At 55.7% G+C, this 20,015-nt stretch overlaps 1 protein-coding gene across 1 annotated transcript; it reads left to right on the forward strand.

The window, feature by feature from the left end:
- The first annotated feature begins 5,749 nt into the window (after positions 1-5,749).
- On the forward strand, positions 5,750-12,601 carry RNF112 (ring finger protein 112). Its single transcript, XM_049636895.1, has 14 exons — positions 5,750-6,782; positions 6,977-7,017; positions 7,763-8,048; positions 8,234-8,440; positions 8,529-8,657; positions 8,903-9,007; positions 9,443-9,493; positions 9,802-9,858; positions 9,939-10,013; positions 10,154-10,271; positions 10,431-10,597; positions 10,682-10,735; positions 10,868-10,942; positions 11,057-12,601. The coding sequence occupies exons 1-14, from the start codon at positions 6,729-6,731 to the stop codon at positions 11,525-11,527; spliced, it is 1,890 nt and encodes a 629-aa protein (XP_049492852.1). The 5' UTR covers positions 5,750-6,728; the 3' UTR covers positions 11,528-12,601.
- The last annotated feature ends 7,414 nt before the right edge of the window (positions 12,602-20,015 follow it).

The raw sequence follows: 20,015 nt of genomic DNA on the forward strand, positions 1-20,015 counted from the left end.
CAGGTGCCTCTTGCCCCTCCTCCCGACCCCCCAGACTGGCCCCCAGCTTCTCTCCCCTTCTGATCTTCCACACCAGCTGCCAGGGCGAGGGCCCAGATGCTCTGCTGAAAACTCTGCCCTTTTGGTTCCAGGTTTTATTTTTAGGGGACAGAGTCTAGTTTTCTTAGCCTGATAGCCAGGACCTTTCTGGCTCCTGCCAGCCCCTCCAAGCTTCTTTCCTCACTCTGTCCACATTCACATGCTAGTTGTGAGAAATAAGGCCACCGACCCAATCAGAGGAGGGACACCGACACTCGGAGCGCAGTGAAGCAAGGCTTTACTCAGCGTTCTTGCAAGAGCAGGTGTCTCATGGACAGGCACACTTGGGGCAGTTACCGCAGGCAATTTATCTCCTAGCGTGCAAGGCCCTCCCCTGACTCCTCATTGGCTGAGCACTACAGAGGTGAGTCCCTCCCCTGGTTCCTCATTGGCTGAGCACTACAGAGCTTACAGCCTTACCCGGAAGTCACCTATGCCCATGTAAGACAAAAAGTAGTCTGATTGCAACAAATGTTCATTCCTGGGGTGACGCAGAGACTTCAGTTCTTTGGTGCGTGCTCATTGCAAAGCCTGCGAAATGGAGAGGGAAGTAGAACCAGGAAGTGAAGTGTCTAAGGGTTTGGGACCCCGTTGTTGGTTGGGGGGGTTGTACATATTTCCAATAGGTTGTAAACTTAATGTTAACTAGACAGCACAGCTTTTGTTCGGCATTTCTGAAAATGAATCATCACCCTTACTTTTCACAGTTATCCACTTGGGGCCTGTTATGAGCTGAATGGTGTTCCCTCAAAATTCACATGTTGAAGTCGTAACCCCCAGTGTCTCCGAATGTGATTCTATTTGGAGACAGAGTCTTTAAATAGGTAATTGAGGTAAAATTAATTGGGGTGAGCCTTTAAAAAAATTTTTTTAAATGTTTATTTATTTCGGAGACAGAGAGAGACAGAGCATGAGTGGGGGAGGGGCAGAGAGAGAGAGAGAGACACAGAATCAGAAGCAGGTTCCAGGCTCTGAGCTGTCAGCACAGAGCCTGACGCGGGGCTCGAACTCACAAACCATGAGATCATGACCTGAGCCGAAGTTGGTCACTCAACCGACTGAACCACCCAGGCGCCCCCGGGGTGAGCCTTTAAATAGGTAATTAAGGTAAAATTCATTGGGGTGAGCCCTAATCCAATAATTTGTGCCCATATAAGAAGAGGAGACTGGGACACAGACACAGGGAAAGCCACGTGAGAACCCAGGGAGAAGGCAGCCATCTATAGGTCAAGCAGAGAGGCCTCAGAAGAAACCAGCCCTGCCCGCAAAATTCCAAACAACAAACAAACAAAAAGGGGCACCTGGGTGGCTCAGTCGGTTAAGCGTCCCAACTCTTGACTTCGGCTGTCGAGCCCCGTATCGGCACAGAGCCTGCTTGGGATCATGACCTGAGGGGAAACCAAGTGTCCAATGCCTAACAGATTGAGCCCCCCAGATGCCCCAACAGCTTGGGTTCTAAACGGAAATGGACTCAGCAATCAACACCAGCTTTGCCTAAGTCTCTGAGTTATGTCTCGTTACTTCATCAACTACTTATTTATAGCTGGGTATTTAGGATGCTTTAAAGCTTCCCCTTTAAAAGGACAAAAACAACAACAACAACAACAACCCTGTTTTTGGCCACAAGACAGATAGATGACCTCAAAACTCTGGAGCAAACTAGAAAAGCCCAGTAGACCGCAAGAAGCGTCTTTTAACCTGTGTGGCTGCAGTTGGCAAAGATCAAAGCGTGTGATGAAGCGCTGTGTCGGTAAGGACGTCCTTAGATCACATCATCCGGGTGGGAAGCGCGTCAGAGCAGGAACGTTCGCTACAGCACCGCGTGTGACAGCAAAACGTTAGTGATGCCCTTGATGTCTGTCACTAGAGGACTTGTGGGAGACTAGTTAAATATACTCAAAGGTGCCTAAAGAGAGGTAGCTGTCCAGAACCACAAGTGGTCTGCTCCGGTCCATTCAGGCGAAGTAATGGTTCAGGGACACGGATCTGATCACATGCCACCTGCTTAATATCATTTATGGTTCCCACTGTCACGCAGCGAGAGACTCTACCTGGCCCCCTACAACCTGTGCCCTGTGGACTGCGCTCTGGGTCCCCCCACCCTGCCTCTGCTCTGACTAGCCCCCTTGCGGTGCCATACCCGCACTGGCCTTTTTTGCACGTGGCCTGGAACCCCCCCCCCCCCCCCCGGTATCTTTCGCGGGGTTAACTCCCACTCATCCTACAGCGCTGAGCCTCAGCGGCCCCCAAGTCTGGGACAGGGGCTTCCCCTGGGGGCCCACAGGTCCCTGGGCTTGTGTACCAGCACTGACCGCGCTGAGGGTCAAGCTGCCTGCCTCCTTGTTTGAGCCTAGTCTTCGAGCGTCTCGGGGCAGGGACCCTGTTTGTTACCTGTAGCTCCAGCATCGGGCTCCATGCTTGCTTGGTACAGAGGAGGCATCTTCTGACCGAGAAGCAAAGGGCAGGAGAGAGAAGGCTGGGGAAAGTTCCCTGCAGGAAGTGGGAGCCAACCTGGACCCGGGTGAGAATGGTGAGGGTGTCCCAGGCAGGGGAGTGGCAGGAGTAAAAACGTGGAGGTGAGATGTTGAGAGACCCTCTGGATGCCGTAAAGCCCACGGGACTGGGTGGGCATTCGAAGGGGCGACACAGGCCTGGGAGTCAGGGAGCCTGGTTCCCCCTGCCAGGCCTGGCACGGGAAGTCTCTTCAGCTTTCCGAACGTCAGTTTCCCCATCCAAAAAATGGGGCTAATAATCACCGTGTTGTGGGAATCCACTGAGGCGGTTCGTGTGGCAACATACGAATCCTATACTGCTAAGTAAATGTTGGATTTTTTTTTTTTTTATGAAAATTATTTCAGGAAGCCTGGGATCAAACTGATGATGGGGGCTTCAAAAAGGAGGCGGGGGGAGCTCAGACTTTCCTCCAGCTTCTGACGGGAAGTCCCATACGCTGGCACACAGCAGGGAGGTGCAGCCAGGTTTACAGGTCAGGGTCATGAGCAGCCACACTTGGGCCTGGCCCCTCTAGCATCTGAACTGTCTCCTGCCCATCCGTAGAGTTCTGGGCCTTGATATCGTTCTTTGCTAACTGTCCCCCTGGGACCCCAGCTCTGAACACAGGTGTTGAAACTAGGCACCACTTATAAGCACGGCCATCTGTGGAGTGGGAACATGTGGCCTCCCGACTGAGCTGGCCGCAGCCTCCCCCGTGTCATCAGGGTTTCAGGCATCTGGGCTGCAGCCTGGAATTGGCCTTTCAATCCAAGGGGGTGTCTCAGGGCAAGCCCGGGGCACCTGTGATGAAAGAGGACTGACGGATACTGTCGGCAGGGGCGGGGGGGGGGGGGGGGGGCGTCCGCTTAGTGGCTACTTTGTTTTGTCTCCACAAAAGCAGGAATCCCACACATGCTCGGCCTTATCTTGCTCTTTACTCAAAACTCAAAGATGCCGGCCAATGTGGCAGGTGCTGCGGGAGCTGGCGCCTTCTTCCAGCTCCGTTGTCTCCGGTCTGGTTCTCGTTCCACTGCTCTCCTTCAGCTGAAGGAGGCCTGACCCCTGGGCCCAGCTGTGTGGGCCGGGGCTCTGAGGCTTGCACAAGGGGGCCCGGCACGGAGGCACCTTGGCAAAGGCCACGGTGAGAGTGAGGGCGACCACCGGGCCCACAGGGCGTGGGGAGCACCTCGGGGGCCAGGGCGAGGGCCAGGGCATGAAGGCAGCTGTGCTGGCATGGGCACCAGGGCAGCTGGGGCTTCTGCAGCACCCGCCGCACCCAGCTCACCACACCTGACAGCCCAGGGGCTGTTGGCTTGACAAGATAGTGGGCTCCTGAGCCCCGCAAGAGAGCACTGCGGGGCAGGACACGAGGGATGATGGCAAAGGGTTGGGGGCTTATGTGCCCCTGTGGGCCTTGGCCCCTGTTCCCCTTGCCTCTCGTCGCTTCGTAAGCTACACAAACTAGGCTCTTTATCTCACACCTCGGGGTCTTTGCGAGTACTGGTGTCCCTGCCAGAAATGTCTTCCCGCTCCCACAGCTTTGCCGGCCAGCTCGTGTTTGTCATTCAGGCTTAGCTTGGGCATTGCCTTGTGGAGGATGCCTTCCAGATGTCCAGATCTGCGTGAGGTGCCTTTGTTTGGTCCTCCTGCCTCACCCCTGCGTCACCCTCGTCAGATCACCCAGGACTTGTCTAATGATTTTTCTGCCTCCCCACCACTAGACTGGAAGCACCATGAAGGTTCACTAGCCTACGCCTGGGGCCATCATGATGCCTGGTATATAGTGCTTAATCCATGTTTGCCATGTGGATGGATAAGTGCGAGAATGGATGATTGGATGGACAGACATAAAGTGGAGTGATGGCTGAAAGGATGGATGGATGGCTGGGGAGGAGGGGGGGGCAGGTGGTTGCACGAGTGGATGGGTGGGTGGGGGAAGGGGAGTGGGGGAGTGAATGGATGGGGCAGGTGGGTGGGGGTGGCTGGATGGAGGGCAGGTAGGTGCACGAGTGGATGGGCGAGTGGGTAAGTGGATGGAGGAAAGCATACACGTGCGCATGCTCACAAAGGCGCATGGATGAGTATCCAGGGAATGGATGGACGAAAGAATACAGGACGTGAGTTGTGTATACGTGGGTGAATTAATAAAGGATAATGAAGGAGTGGATGCCTGACTGGGTGGGTGGATAAGTAAGTGGATAATAAACGGGTAGCTAATCAGTGCATGTATAATGGATGGCTGGAGGAACGGACAGTGAATTGGTGGGTGGACGGACGGGTGGGTGAGTGGACCCCTCACTCACCTGCCAGGCCTCGGGGACACGTTGGGGGGAGTCAGTACACAGCACATCCTGCTCAGTGATCAGGGTCTCTGGGCTCTCCCAGGAGCAGCTGCAGCAGAGACCTTCACAGGCTTCCCAGGGCAGGAGCAACCCAGAAGTCTACTAGAGACATGGTGCAGGAGGAAGAAGCTGTGGGAGAAGGCAAGGAGTGACAGACTCTTGCCTGGGCCACAGCCAGAGAGAGCTGTTTGCATCTAGGGAGGGGGACCCCGGACAGGGATGCGGGGCTGGGGAGGGAAGCCGAGGCTCAGGCTGGGGCGGGGCGGATGGAGTTGAATTTCAGGCCCTGGAGACAGACTCGTTCATTATTCCATCCATTTGTCCGTTCGTTCACCCAACAAACATCGTGGGGCTTTGCTGCCGGCCCACAGTGGGTTCGGGTCCGCCAGCTGAGCTTCTCCATCCTGGTGGGAAAGACAGGAGCGAGCCATATCTAGCCCCACCTGCTGGGGATGGTCTCCAGTGGACTTCTGGTGAATCCGTCACCCCTCCCCACCCTCGCCCCCTCCCCTCTGCACCAAGCTCCCGGGGCTTAAGAATAACTTCCTCTGGGCAAGTGGCTTTCTGCACATACTTGTGACCTCAGAGCTTAGAGGAGTGAAGGAAAGCGCCCAGGGCCCCTGGCTCATACGGGTCAGATGGGAAGTCTGATTCCAGGACTTGGGCCCCTCGGAAACCGTCACAATCAGGAGCCTGACCATGAGCTACCTGATGGCAAGATCACGCCCAGTCGGGAAGGGGGAGGCGGGGAAGCTCCAGGAGGGGATGGCATCTGAGCTGGACCTGCGAGGGTCTCTCAGGAGGGATGAGGGGGAGCCCCGCCGCAGGCAAGGTGCAGAGGCAGAGACGGGTGACAGAGGGCGGAGGCTGGAGAGGAAGTTTCAGGCCCGCAGACGCAGGCCAGGTGGTTTGGATTTTGATCTGATGTTGTAGGGAGCCATGGCCGGTGCTGGAGCAGCATGGGACCCGGCTGTGTTCAGGCAGATTCTGCTGGCCGTGCACCGGGGAGTAGATGCGAGGGGCTAGAGGTGAGAGTCACACGTTTGAAGCAGAAGTCACACGTGAAAGCTTCATGGAAGGGAAGATGCCAGGGAACACACAGCCAGTGTCAGAGAAGTCAGGGGGCCAGGAAAGCTGCCGCTTTTCACCGTTGGCACCAGTGAGATGCCCGGGGCAGGAGGGGATGCGCCGGACCACACGCGCAATATGCTGGCATCCCGGGGCCCCACACAGAACCGGCTGCTCAGGAAACTGTCCCTCCAGGGACCCAAGGGAGGCTCCGCGTCACTCTCCGGGGGTGCGATATCTCATCTCCCACACCTCCCCTTTGGCACACCCTGTTCAGTGGCCTGGGAAGAACCCTGGCTGGGCCAGTAGGGGCAGTGCCTGCCCACAGTTCCATCTCTGCCACGCGCCCATATGGCTTCTCTCTCTCCATCCCTCCTCCCCCTCCCTGTCCTTATCTTTCCCTTCCGTCACCATGGCGACTCACCACCTCGGCTCGCCTGCATCCCAGCCTCTGCCAGGGATTCTGAGCCCGGCTCTGTCCCTCCCTCCTCCGGAGCCCTGGTTCCCGCAGTCCTGTCTCCTCCCCCTGGGGTGAGTCCAGAGGCAGCCTCCTCTTTCCCGACTGTCACATCTATTTTCCAGCTCTGACGAGTCGCTGCCGGCTCCTCTGGGGAGACCATCCCCCACCCACCGTCCACCTGCCACTGTTCGGCCAGCCCTTAGGAGGAGAGCCATCCTCACTGCAGCTGACAGTGTCTCGGGGCCTCGGCTCTCAGCTTCCAGACCTCTCCCCGCTCCCAGCCCCCCATGCCGAGGTCCGCCTTGTCAATCATTTCCTTCTGTCATCGGCTTGGCAAACAGGCAAGCATTGGGTCCTGAGATCTGGGGTGCAGGGTCGGGGGATGGGGGTGGAAAGGGCCACCCGGGGACAGGGAGGGATGGGTCTTTGGAGGGGGGATGGGGGCCACTGAGACCTAGGAGGAAGACAGAAATCTGGATTCTCTTCTAGATAATGTTTTATCCCCCCCACCCCCACCCCCAATTATGTCTCCAAGGAGAGAAAACGGAGCTTCATGGGAAACAGCCGCAACAGTTGGTGAGTGGCAGGGCCACCTGGCCGGACTGCCCCAGATCCTGCTCGCTAGGCTGGTCCGGGAACCGGAGGCCTGGGGCCACCCGGCCTCCCTCCAGAGGGCTGTGCCAGGGGAGGGCCTGAAGTGGGATCTGCCAGGGTGTGGAGGGAGGGACGGAGAAAATCCGGCGGGTGCCGCACGGAGACCAAATCCAGCTCAGAATGGGAGAGCGGAAGGAATCTTCTAAGAATCGGAGCCATCTGCCCCACCGCTGGGAGGCTCCCATCCACTCCTTATGGTCCCATAGTGTAGCATATGCAGGTATCACCCCTGGGGGGTCCGGCCGAAGCCAGTAACTCCTTGAGGAAGCCCTTGCAGCAGAAGGCTGTGGGAGACGGTTTTCAGTGAGTATTCGTGCCGGGCACCGGGCAGGGCTCTGCACATGCACCAGCTCGTGCGATCGCCCCAGTGGCCCCGTGAGGCAGGGACCGCTAACCTCCCGTCTCGGACAGTCAGGGAACCGGGGCCCAGATCAGTGCGGGAGCTTGCCCATGGACACACGGTGACTCCATCCAGGCTTCTCCCTGCCGGGAGCGCTGTCACCGCTGTTCTGCTGCCTCCCGCCCTGGGGTCCCAGGCTCTGGGGTGCAAGTCAGTGAGGAACGAGCAGGGCGTGGCCTCGCTGGGAGCCCCCCGCCCCCCTAAACTCCTGACCCGCCCTCCCCGCGCCCCACACACTGCTCCCGACAGCCTGCTCTGCACCCCCAGGTCTCACGCGCCGTTCCCCAAGTTGGAGCTGGGCCTGGGGTCCCGGCCCACGGTGCCGCGGGAGCTCCCCGCCTGCTGCATCTGCCTGGAGAGGCTGCGGGAGCCCGTCTCGCTGGACTGTGGCCATGACTTCTGCGCGCGGTGCTTCAGCACACACCGCGTCCCGGGCTGCGAGCCGCCTTGCTGTCCAGAGTGCCGGAAGATCTGCAAGCAGAAGAGGGGCCTCCGGAGTCTGGGGGAGAAGATGAAGCTCCTGCCGCAGAGGCCTCTGCCCGCTGTGCTGCAGGTCCAGGGTCCCGGCCTCGGCGTGGGGAGGGGGCGTGGAGGCCCCCGGGTCTGACGGTGCTCCGTCTCCATTCTAGCATGTCAGGGCGGGGAGCGGAGTTTGGGGTTGGACACGCTCCCCGCTTGGGGCCCGGCTCCCACTGCCTGGGTGCTCAGGGAACCCTCTCCCCCCCCCCTTCGGCCCAGGAGACCTGCTCCGTGAGGGCCGAGCCGCTGCTGCTGGTGCGCATCAATGCCTCCGGAGGCCTCATCCTGAGGATGGGGGCCATCAACCGCTGCCTGAAGCACCCCCTGGCCAGGGACACCCCTGTCTGCCTCCTCGCTGTCCTGGGGGAGCAGCACTCAGGGAAGACCTTCCTCCTCAACCACCTGCTCCGGGGCCTGCCGGGCCTGGTGAGGGCAGGTTAGGGGTCCCCGCCCGGCTTTGGGAGGGGCGTGGGGGCTGGAGGGTCCACCTGATGTTCTCTTCTCTGCCCCACAGGAGTCAGGGGAGGGCGGCTGGCCGAGAGGAGGAGGGTCCCTGCAGGGGTTCAGGTGGGGTGCCAATAGCCTCACCAGGGGCATATGGATGTGGAGTCACCCCTTCCTGCTGGGGAAGGAGGGGAGGAAGGTGAGGGGCCCAAGGGCAGAGGAGGTGAAGATTGGATGGGGGGGGGGTTGGGTATCAGGGGGAACGTGGAGGGTGGGGGGTTGGTGGGGGAGAGCGGGGACAAAGGGGAGGGGAAATGGAGAAAGAAGGTTTTGGGGACAGGGACGGGAAGACGGGGTAGGGAGAGGCAGGGTTGGGGGGAGCACATGGAAGAGCGAGGCGGGCTTGACCCCGTGGTTCAGCCCCCACCCCCACCCCCCGTGCAGGTGGCTGTGTTCCTGGTGGACACAGGGGACGCCATGAGCCCGGAGCTGAGCAGGGAAACCAGGACCAAGCTCTGTGCCCTCACCACGATGCTGAGCTCCTACCAGGTGAGGGCGCTGTGACCTGGTCATCGGCCCCATCTGCCCGGCTCCAGCTCAGGAATCTCTCCAGACTGGACATCTCAGCCCCGTCCAGCCCTGGGAGTGCTAGGGATGGTTACCCTGATCTCATAGACTTCCGTGTCCAGGGTCCCCACAGACTCTGGGGTTGCCCCTGCAAGGGAGGGTTGCCCCCGGTCAGTGAAGGTGGGAACATGGCTTGTTCTAAAGGGAAGTCAACAGCCGCTGGGAGCAGCTGAAGGTCAGCAGGACCTTCCACCCCCTCGAGGCCAGTCCAGGCCCTGCAGGCTGTGCAGGCTCCCAGGCAGGTGTCTCCCAGGTCCCGGCCTCACAGTCGGCCTGCGAGCTCCTTCCTCCCCGGGGTCTTCCCAGTATCTCTTTGCCTTTGCAGACCCTCTTCCATCTTGTTCTCCTTGGTTCCAGATCCTCAACACCGACCCGGAGCTGAAGGATACAGACCTGGAATATCTGGAGGTGAGGAGACATTTGGTCTTGGGGTGCCACCCTGTCCCTGTCCTGACCGTAAGGCCAGGGGACTGGATCAGCCACAATCAGAGAGGTGCCTTCCATTTCTGGCCGAGGAGTTCATGCAAGACCCGGAGCTGGGCTGGGGGGGGGGGGGGGTCAAGGGCAGAGGGTGACGTGTGGGAGGCCTGGTTGGGAGAGGCAGGGGAGTCCCAGAGCCGGGAGCTGGGGGGCGCGGGTTCCCCAGTGTGCCCAGAGGGGAGGGGGCCACAGTCCTTGCAGTGGCCCAGCCATGACCCTCGGTGCCTCACCCCCAGATGTTTGTGCACGTGGCCGAGGTGATGGGCAGGCATTATGGGATGGTGCCGATCCAGGTGAGACACCCATGTCCGGACACGTCACCCCAGACTCTAACACCCCACAGCTGCTGGTGTCAGGACCCCTTCTCTTCCAGCACCTGGATCTCTTAGTCCGGGACTCATCCCACCCCAACAAGGCAGGGCTGGGGCGCGTGGGTGACGTCATCCAGGTGAGGGGTGCAGAGGGCGGGGATGAAGGTGGCGGTGGGGGAGCTGGGCAGGAGGTGAGGGGAGCTGGGGAGGGCGCCTGCAGGGAGCTAAGAACAGGAGCGTGGCCCCTAGCTCACAGGTCTCCCCTCTGCGCTCTCAGAAAGCCTCCAGCAAATACCCCAAGGTTCAGGAGCTGCTCCGAGGGAGGCGAGCCCGCTGCTACCTCCTGCCTGCTCCCGAGAGGCGGTGGGCCAGCAAAGACCACGGAAGCCCAGGCGGTGAGTGTCCCGGGGAGCAAGGCCTCCCCCGCCTGCCCTCCTCTGGGTGGTCCCCCGCCTTGCCCTAGCGAGCCTCTCCCTGCCTCTGACACCCTTTCTCCTCCCAAAGCCCGGTCCTGCTCAGCCCCCGGTCCTCAGCATGAGGAATCTCTTCTTCAGACACAGATGACGATGTCCGCCACCTCTGTGCCTACGTCGCCGATGTGCTGAGTGCGGCCCCCCAGCACGCCAAGAGCCGCTGCCAGGGGTACTGGAGCGAGGGCCGCCCCGTGGCCAGGGGAGACAGACGCCTGCTCACCGGGCAGCAGTTAGCTCAGGAAATCAAGGTGGGCCAGCCCCCAGCCCCAGGCCCCGGAGAAACCACCCTGCGCCCCTTGCCCTCCCTGACCCCTCCCGTGATGTCTCTACAGAACCTCTCAGGCTGGATGGGGAGGACGGGGCCCGGGTTCGCCTCCCCGGACGAGGTAGGGGCCCCTCCCCCCCCAACCCCGGGGAAGGGTCTAGGGGGCAAGGCGGGGGCGGGGCCGTGGGCCCCGGGATGGAGCGGAGGGCACGGGCGGCCGAGGAGACAGGCAACCTGGCTTTGCCGTGGACAGATGGCCGCCCAGCTGCACGACCTGAGGACGGTGGAAGCTGCCAAGAAGGAGTTTGAGGAGTACGTGCGGCAGCAGGTGAGCCAGCCTCGAGCGGGGGGCGGCGCCTCGGGCGGCGGGGACCACCCCCCCCTCCCCGGGACAGGGCTCCGGGGCGGAAGGTCAGCGCGCCTTCCTTCCTCCCCGCCACAGGACGTGGCCACCAAGCGCATATTCTCTGCGCTCCGGGTACTGCCCGACACCATGCGGACCCTCCTCGCCACCCAGAAAGATGCCATCCTGGCCCGCCACGGGGCGGCCCTGCTGTGCAAGGGCAGAGAGCAGACCCTGGAGGCCCTGGAGGCCGAGCTGCAGGCCGAGGCCAAGGTCTTCATGGACTCTTACACCATGCGCTTCTGTGGCCACCTGGCCGCCGTCGGGGGCGCCGTGGGCGCCGGGCTCATGGGCCTGGCGGGCGGCGTGGTGGGCGCCGGCATGGCCGCGGCCGCGCTGGCCGCGGAGGCCGGGATGGTGGCGGCCGGCGCGGCGGTGGGGGCCACGGGGGCTGCGGTGGTCGGGGGTGGTGTGGGCGCCGGGCTGGCTGCCACCGTGGGCTGCATGGAGAAGGAGGAGGACGAGAGGGTGCAGGAAGGGGACCGAGAGCCCCTACTGCAGGAAGAATAACGGGGCCCAGGAGACCCAAGGGAGGAAGAGGTGCCTGGTGGGAGGGCAGGAGGTGCCGGAGGGGAGGGCTTGGGGGCGGTGTGGAGAGCACGGCGTGCCCGACCGCCCTGCTCCAATGCCCAGTGTCCGGGTGGCTGGCCGAGCTGGACAATCCAGGTGGCTCCAGGATCCTGGGGAGGCCGCCTGGGGCCAGGAGGCAGTGTCTGGGGGCAGTGGATAGAGGATAGGGCCCATTCCTGGTTGCAGACCACTGCTAACCTGCCTGTGGTTCCCGGACCAACTTGACCCCAGGGTTTCCCACCCAGAGTGAGGCTCCACTGGCCTCCCTGTCCTGGCTTATTCTCCTGATGACCCTGAATTGTAGGAAGGCTGAGCAGGCACCATTCTGGAAGTCTCCCTTGGGTGGAGAGGATCTGTCCCTTCACAGATGGGAGAAGCTGCGGGGTCGGGTGACGTTGGTGCTCAGGACCAGGGAGCACTAATGAGGGGCTGGGGGAGAGAGAGAAGGAGCGGCCACTGGGCGGAACCAAAGAGTCCAGTGTGGCGGACAGCGACCTAATCCCCAGAGTGGAGACACTTTGCTCTGATGACTTTTCCCAGAGCTGCCCCCAGGAGGATAATGGTGGCCTCCCTGACCCTCCGCAGCCCCAGGGAGTCCACATATGCACTTTGAATGGGGGTCCCTGTAGATCTTCCCTCATGGGTGTGTCCTTTGTTGAGCAAGCTCAGACAGCAGAGTGCCCAAGTTCTTTCTGGAATGCTGTCCCAGCAATGGGTTAGATGCCAAAGAAAAATGCCAGTAATTGCATTCTGAGCTAAATCGGACAGCCCTCGTGAGTCTATGAAAGTCCTGCAAGGGACAGCAAAGGGAAGAACACATTCCATCCCGAACACGAACACGCCCTTTTTCTGGAGCCCATGTCTGCAGGAGACCTGGGTGCAACCCCCCACAGGAACCCAGAGGGCCCAGCGTCCTTCCATGGGACAGAAAAGTCCTGCTGGAAGACTTCTAGGCTATTAAGCTGTAAAGTATTCATGGGCGCCTTATATGAAAAATAAACTGTGTGTGCTTGAGTGTCAATTTCCCAGTAAATTATTGAAACAATACTCGAATTCAGCCCCCAAAGGGCTTTGGGGCACAGGGGCAGGGGAGGTAAACCAAGGCATTCCATGGTGGGGACCTGTGGACAGGGAGACCAAGACTGAAATTCAGGAGATCTGGGACCTGAGTGTCCAACACCCCACTTGGGGGTTGCTCAGGCCAAAGGCCAAGGGCACAGCCACCTTCCACTAAGACTTGGGGTCCTGCTCTTCTGGTCTCTCCTGCCTCAGATGGCCCTGGGAATAGATTGTCACCGGGCATCTGTCCTGGCAGAAGGAGAGAGTTGGAGGTGTAGGTGAGGAGTCTTTGCTTCATAAGAACTAGAGGGAGGAGGACCCCAGGCCTACCTCTGGTCGGGGGCGGGGGGGGGGGGGGCGGTCAGCCAGCCAGGCATTCCCATGCTGTGTCTCCTCCCTGCCTCAGCTCCCCACCTCAGAATTTCAGCAGAGGTCACCGTGTCCAAGCCCTGCCTTTTACAGATGCAAACCCAGAGAAGGGACGTCTCAGTTAATGCCCCCCAGCTGGCTGGTGGCAGAGTAGGGCAGCTCCAAACTCCGATTCCCCAGCTGGTGTTTCCCCACATCCATCAGAAGAGTTGTTGTTGTTGTTGTTGTTGTTGTTGTTGTTGTAATGTTCATTTATTATTGAGAGACAGAGCATGAGCATGGGAAGGGCAGAGAGAGAGGGAGACACAGAATCCAAAGCAGGCTCCAGGCTCCAGTTGTCACCACAGAGAGCCCGATGTGGGGCTCCAACTCGCGAACCGCGAGATCATGACCTGAGCTGAAGTCGAACGCTTAACCGACTGAGCCACCCAGGCGCCGCAGAGTTTTTAAGGTCAGCTGTCCTGAAATCCAGGTGCTCTTCTTAGGTGATTTCCTCCCACTCTGGTTCAGCTCTGGGAAGCAGTGTTGCGGGGACTGAGACGGAGGGACTTGGTGTGGGACAAGTGGCTTCACAGTAGAAGCTTCAGTTAGCAAGCTGGGGGCAAAATAATGATGCCAAGAAATCCCAAAGCCAGAGTTGGGGAGAGGAGGGGCGAAGACGGAGGGCCAAGGGTGATCCTAACTTTTGGAGACTGGGGCAGAGGTGGGGATAGGGTCCAGACTTTGGTGTGTGCCCAGAAAAGCTTCCTAGAAGCATCTGTGGGGCCCTGCCATCATCATGTGGTGAACCCGTGAGCTACACAACCTCCCGGACTTTGGGGCTGGGAGGCTTAGAACTTGGATGGGGGAAGCCTCCGAGGAGACCCTGAGGGAAGGTTTCGTCTAGCGAGAATCCCACCCAATAGCGCTGCAAGGAGTTGCCGTGATCTACTTTGGACGGAAGCAAGTGGAAATGCTCTGCATAAGCAAGATGAGTCGCATTAAGTGGTACAGCATTTGTCTTGTGCCCTGTAGTTCAAAGCATCCTCCCAAACAGCAGCTTCCTTAAGTCTCCACACCATCTCATGCCGCATGTGGAGTGTCCATTTCTACAGAAGCCCGGACACATGACTAGTCAGACGTAAGCCAAGACTTGAACCCAATGTTTTCTGATGCCAGGTTCCTTGCTTAGGTGAGCCCTCACCGCACAAGTCTCTCCAGGCTCCTCGGCCAGGCTGTTGGGTCCCAAGCCCAATTAGGGGGCTTCCTGGACTTTCAAGGTCGGTTCTGGAATTCACAAGAGCCCACACGACTCTGTGGTCAAGGTCCCAGCAGGGTGCTGACGTCTGGCTGGTTTCTCCTCTGTGACCTGTTGAAGGTCACTGACTCGAAGATTCTCGGGTGATTCTCAGGGTTGGAGATCTGGTGATTTGGCTTGCGGCTCCAGTTTCTGAGGCCAGTCCTCATGTTGGAGATGGTGGAACCACAACCTGAAGGAACCTGCATTCTTAATTCTTACTGTGGGCTGAGCCCCACCCCCCACCCCTTCCTAATCCACCATACGTTGGTATTAGGAGGTGGGACATTTGGGAGGTGATTGGATGATGAGGGTGGAGCCCTCGCGAATGGGATTAGTGCCCTTATAAAAGAGTCCCGGAGAGATCTCTGGTCTCTACCCCCCATGTGAGGACACAGCCGTCCAGGAACCAGGAAGTGGGCTCTCACCAGCCACCACACCAGATCTGCTGGCATCCTGATGTTGACTTTCCCTACCTCCAGGACTGTGGGAAAGAGATATTTGTTGTTTGTATGCTTCCCATCCTGCGGTGGTTAGAGCAGCCCCTCGATCGCGTGGCCCAGGGGTCCCCCTACCTGCCCGGATCTGCGATAAACCATGCTCTGAGCAAGGAAGAAACACTACTTGCATGAAGTGAATGAGATGTATGGGTTTACTTATTACTGCACCACAGCCTGTCCTACCCTCACTAACATGGAAATTTGCTCCCGGAAATGGGGCGAAGGTCTGAAATAGTCCTGGCTGGGTGGTAGGCAGTAAGGAAACACAGTGCTGGATCCGTTTTATGGCCTGATGAAATATTGAGTAAAACTATCCTCTACAGTAACACTGAAGACAGACCCTTACACTGTTGTATTTTCATTTCTAAAAATAAAACCTGCCAGCCCAGAAAACCCTCCCTGCAAATGTCGAAAAGGAATAGTTCTGGTTTTGAGTAAGCATGAGCTCAGACTGGCCTGTGTCCCAGGTGACCTGCTATTTAAAAAATAAAATTATTAAGACAGAAAAGAAATCCCACCATTTTTAAAAAAAAAGATTTTATTTTTAATTAAAAAAAAACAACAAACAACCACGATGTGGGGCTTGAACTTACAACTCGAGGGTCACATGCTCTACCGACTGAGCCAGCCAGGCACCCTCCCCATCCTGCTTCCCTATAAGCCAAGCAGATACAACTCGTTTGCATGTTCCCAGGTATGAGCACTTGTCGGGTGAGGAGACTCAACAGGCCTGCTCACTCTACGTGCTTTCAGAGTTCACTCTGCATTCACCTGGTCATTGGGGTGGCCATCTGTGCGAGTTAATGGCCTCTATCTGGGAAAAAGAAAAAAAGAAAGAAAGAAAAGAAAATTCTTGTACCTCTACAACGACGAGCAGGTAGTTGAGATGCCTCAGCTAGATTCCCACAGTGACAGGGCGATGGGGCATTGTCTTCCTTGATGTTGACATTGAAAAGAGATGGCTCCCAGGCCCTGCTGAAAAATATTCCTGGGTTTTAACTCTGATAAGAGGCTTATTTAACCGCCAATAAGATTTGCATGCGTATCAAAAGGACAGAGGAATTTTTTCTATCTTTATTTTATTATTTTTAAAAAAGTCTTATTTATTTAAGTGATCTCTACACCCAACACGAGGCTCAAACCCACAACCCTGAGATCAAGAATCACACACTCTTCCAACGGAGTCAGCCAGGCACCACAGGAATTCTTTACAAATACAAGTTTTCTCTCTGAAATGTTCTAAGAAAAAGGAGGAGAAAAGATCTCATTCCTTTTGGAAAGGAAACTCAACCTTATTTTTATTTACCCTTTTGTTACTATTTTATTGTAATAGCATAATTTCTAATGATCTCCATTTCTGTTTCTCTTGGCATTTTGCAGCCACTGAAATATTCAGCGATTGTGTGGGGAAATGTGAAGCAAAGTAATTATCAGAATCACGTTGGGATAAATTAGAAAATTCGGTACGATGTGGACTTGAGGAAGAAGAGTCTTTAAATGTGTGTACCAACGATATGCTTAATTTACTTAAAGCAAATATTTGATTACGTAAGGGAGGAAAAAATATCTTTTCGTTTTACTTGTTAAAAACAACAGGCCCTAAATGGAATTGCTTATGCTAAGCCCATGTCAACAAACTGAGACTTAACTTAGAGTTTTGGCTCTTCTAGAAATCAGACCTTACTGATAGACCCTTGGTAATCTCCTAAAGGAAAGTGACCTTGTAATAAGCAACTTGCTTTTCTGCCTGGTAGAACTTTCTTGTTCCTGCTCCCTTCTGCTTATAAAAGTCTTCTGTTTCATACAGCTCTGTGGAGCTCCTTCCTATCTGCTAGATTAGATGCTACTCGATTGAATCATTAAACAAATATTATGATAATGGTAATAATTTCACTAGAAAAGCTCTTTTCTTAAAAAAAAAAAAAAAGCAAGCTCTTTTCTATTGAGCTCAGTATCAATGTCAGTGATTCTAGAAAACTTGTTTCAAGTCCTTGTGGGAACCCCAGTCCTTACCTCCTGAGATGCTGACTTCACATCAGAAGCCTGAATCCAACTGGATTTTTCTTTCAGTTTGATAACCATATCAAAACATGTAAAAGGGTCCCTCCCAGTGTGGTGACAGGCATCTTTCCTCTAGAATGCCATTTGTTTATTTACTTATTTACTTATTTACTTATTTATGTGCTTATTTATTTAGATTATAGAGAGAGTGTGCATGTGAGTGGGGAGAGGGGCAGAGGGGAGAGAAAGAATCTTAAGCAGGCCCCATGCTCCACGCAGAGCCCGATGTGGGGCTCGATCCCACGCCCCTGGGATCATGTCCTGAGCCAAAATCAAGAGTTGGCCACTCAACTGACCAAGCCACCTAGGCACCCCTCCTCTGGAACACCTTTATGTACATGAAATCCCCCCAGCAGAGGATGGCAGGCCTCCTCCGATGTCCTCCAATGGGCCCTTCCAGGTCCTTATGATTTTAGGTCTCACAGCCCTTTTAAGTATTGAACATGATTATGAGAGCATTCACCAAACTGGGCACAGACCCAAATTCATCAGCCTATCAAACTGAAGTTCATAAGTTCAAAGGGAGAGACACCATACTTTCTGAGGGGGTGCTATAGGCCATTTTCACCTATAGACATCTTTTTTTTTTAAATGTTTATTTATTTTTAGAGAGAGAGAGAGAGCGGGAGAGCACGAACAGGGGAGGGGCAGAAAGAGAGCAGAGCCTGATGCGGGGCTCAATCCCACCAACCGTGAGATCATGACCTGAGCCAAAAGCAAGAGTCAAACGCTCGACCGACTGAGCCACCCAGGCAGCCCCTCACCTATAGACTTCTAAATGAAGTTTGCAGTGTTGGATTCATCCACTCCATTTGTCTGCAGGGCTGAGGGGACAGGGCAGATCCCAGCATGATTTGCACGCCTCCCGAATGACAGCGGATGTCAGGTCACCTGCAAATCCCACAGACACAACGAGACAAAGATCTCTTGCTTTCCACAGGTGTCAATTCTATGGAATTGAACTGCCACCAAGTGTCTCCTGTGCTCACCTTGGCAGTGGCCCGAAAAGAATTCTGCCGACAGACAGCACGTCTCTGATACATTTTGGATAAGGTCACCTGTTTGGTCGTCATTGGTAAGAGTCTAGTGCCTTTAAAATTCCTCTCAGATGTTTGACTCAGATGATTTTGTTGATGACACATTACTGGTCTGATCGTGCACCTGCAGCGCTTCTGCACTTAAAAGACGGTCCAGGACATACACAGAAGTCAAACGATCCAAAGAAAGGCTTGAGCTCTTTGCGTAAGTGTGGCTGCTACCACCACAGCGTGGAGGCATCCAGAAGAACTGAGAAATAATGCTATCGGTCTAGAGTCAAATGCCAGCTTCAGAGCTCAATTCTGCCGGCAGTCAGTGTCTTGGTTTCCATGGTAAATCACGTGGAAAGCTTTTTCAAAATTTGGAATCCTCACAGCGTGGGGAGAGACCGTGACCAATTTCAATGGTTCAAAAGCTTCCTGCGGATTCTAGGGATCCGACACAAGGGTCTAGAGTATTATCCGTCGGTTGGTCTAGCAGAGGATTTGCCCGCTCTTGAAAAAGCTGGAATCCACCGTGGAGAATATGTCACTTGTCCCCCAAATTGTTGCTTCGTTGTTGTTGTTGGCTATTTCATCCGAGAAATTGGCTAACTCCGGCATTCTAACACTTTGTGGACTTCCGCGACAAATTCCCTAAATACGTGACCCCAGTTTGGCAATATTGCAGTTTGTCTAGTGAGGCCGTATGTCCCCGCCAGGTGAGGAATGGCGAGAAGCCAAAGTATCACTTCTGCGTTACACTTCAGTTTCTGAAGCTACCAGCAAATCATCCCCATACCGAATAATTATAGATCACTCGGCGAGACAGATTTCCCTAAACGGGCTAGACAAAACAGTAGGAGCCCCCCAAATCCTGAGGAACACTTTGCTCTAAACACTGGACTCCTTCAAAGGTAAAAGCAAATGGGAATTGGAACTCATTAGCTAGAGGAACAGAAGAAAGAAAAAAAAAAACACAGCAGAATGTAGAGAAAAACTGTAGGCGACAGAATCAAAGTCAGAAAAGTTGCAGGGGGACCACGGAGCTTAATGAAACGACAAACTCATTCACCTCTCTCAGATCTGGTACAAAGCCCTACAGGGGCCAACTCTCTATCTCAAGGTCACCTTCCCTCCTTGCTGGAGGTATGGGAATATGACAGAGTGAGTGTCCCTTTGAAAAAATGATGGCTTGTTTTCTGATCTTTTTCAATAACGTGTTTGATTTTCTCCAGCTGAGCCCTTGACGAAGGATCTGGTTTTCCACATGGCCCTGGCTTACCTTTTCGGTAAGGTATTTTTATCAGTTCTATATCCCCAGTTAAACCAGGATACTAAATCCCAAAGCCCCAGAGTGCTGCATGGATCTGTCTCAGCTGGGTGCTTTTCCAGCATGGTCTGAGACTGCCACTCTGCAATTCCCCCTTTCTTTCAGGAGGCACAGGGTCGCCGGGTCAGCCTTTTGTCCAGGGAGGTCCACAAACACTCCATTGGAGCACAGAATACGGTAGGTTCTCACGTGCACAGCAAGCATGTCCCCTGCGGATTTACTCGGGAATCAGGAGAGAGTAAGAATGCTGTTCCTCAGCCAGGGAGGGAACCACAAAGAAAGAGGAACCGTTGAGAACTCTTGCTTTTGGGTGGAGTCTTTTAAAAAATGGTAATTAGGTCAACATTGTTTACAGCATTGCTAAACCTTCTGTGTCCCTACCGATTTTATCTACAGTTATCAACTACTGAGAGAGGGGTGTGAACATTTCTAACTATAATGGTGGATTATTTATAAATACATTCCAAATAGGATGTGCATAAATGGTGGTCTACTTCCCCTGGCAATTCTATCAGTTTCTGCCTCGTGCGTTTCGAAGTCCTGTTATTTAAGTGCGTGCATGTTCAGGAATGTCCTGTCCTCCCCTGAATGCAGCATATTATGAAATGTTTCCCTATCACCCCGCTAATAGTCCTTTTGCGGTCTTCTCTGTCTGATACTGACACAGCTGCTTCATGTGTGTATTATGGAGTGCTTGACTGGTATATCTCTTTCATTCTTGCACTTTTAACCAGCCGTGTCTTTATATTTAAAGCGTGGTTCTTATGGAGGGCATATTTCGGGTCTTGCTTTTTTACCCGGTCTGATAATACCT

This window comes from Panthera uncia, chromosome E1 (assembly GCF_023721935.1).
Source record: "Panthera uncia isolate 11264 chromosome E1, Puncia_PCG_1.0, whole genome shotgun sequence".
NCBI lineage: Eukaryota > Metazoa > Chordata > Mammalia > Carnivora > Felidae > Panthera > Panthera uncia.

Coding starts and splice junctions, on each gene's coding strand:
- RNF112 (XM_049636895.1), top strand. CDS start 6,729: ATGCCGAGGTCCGCCTTGTCAATCATTTCCTTCTGTCATCGGCTTGGC. Junction 10,272..10,430: donor AGACCACGGAAGCCCAGGCG/GTGAGTGTCCCG, acceptor TCTCTTCTTCAG/ACACAGATGACGATGTCCGC. Junction 10,736..10,867: donor GGTTCGCCTCCCCGGACGAG/GTAGGGGCCCCT, acceptor TGCCGTGGACAG/ATGGCCGCCCAGCTGCACGA.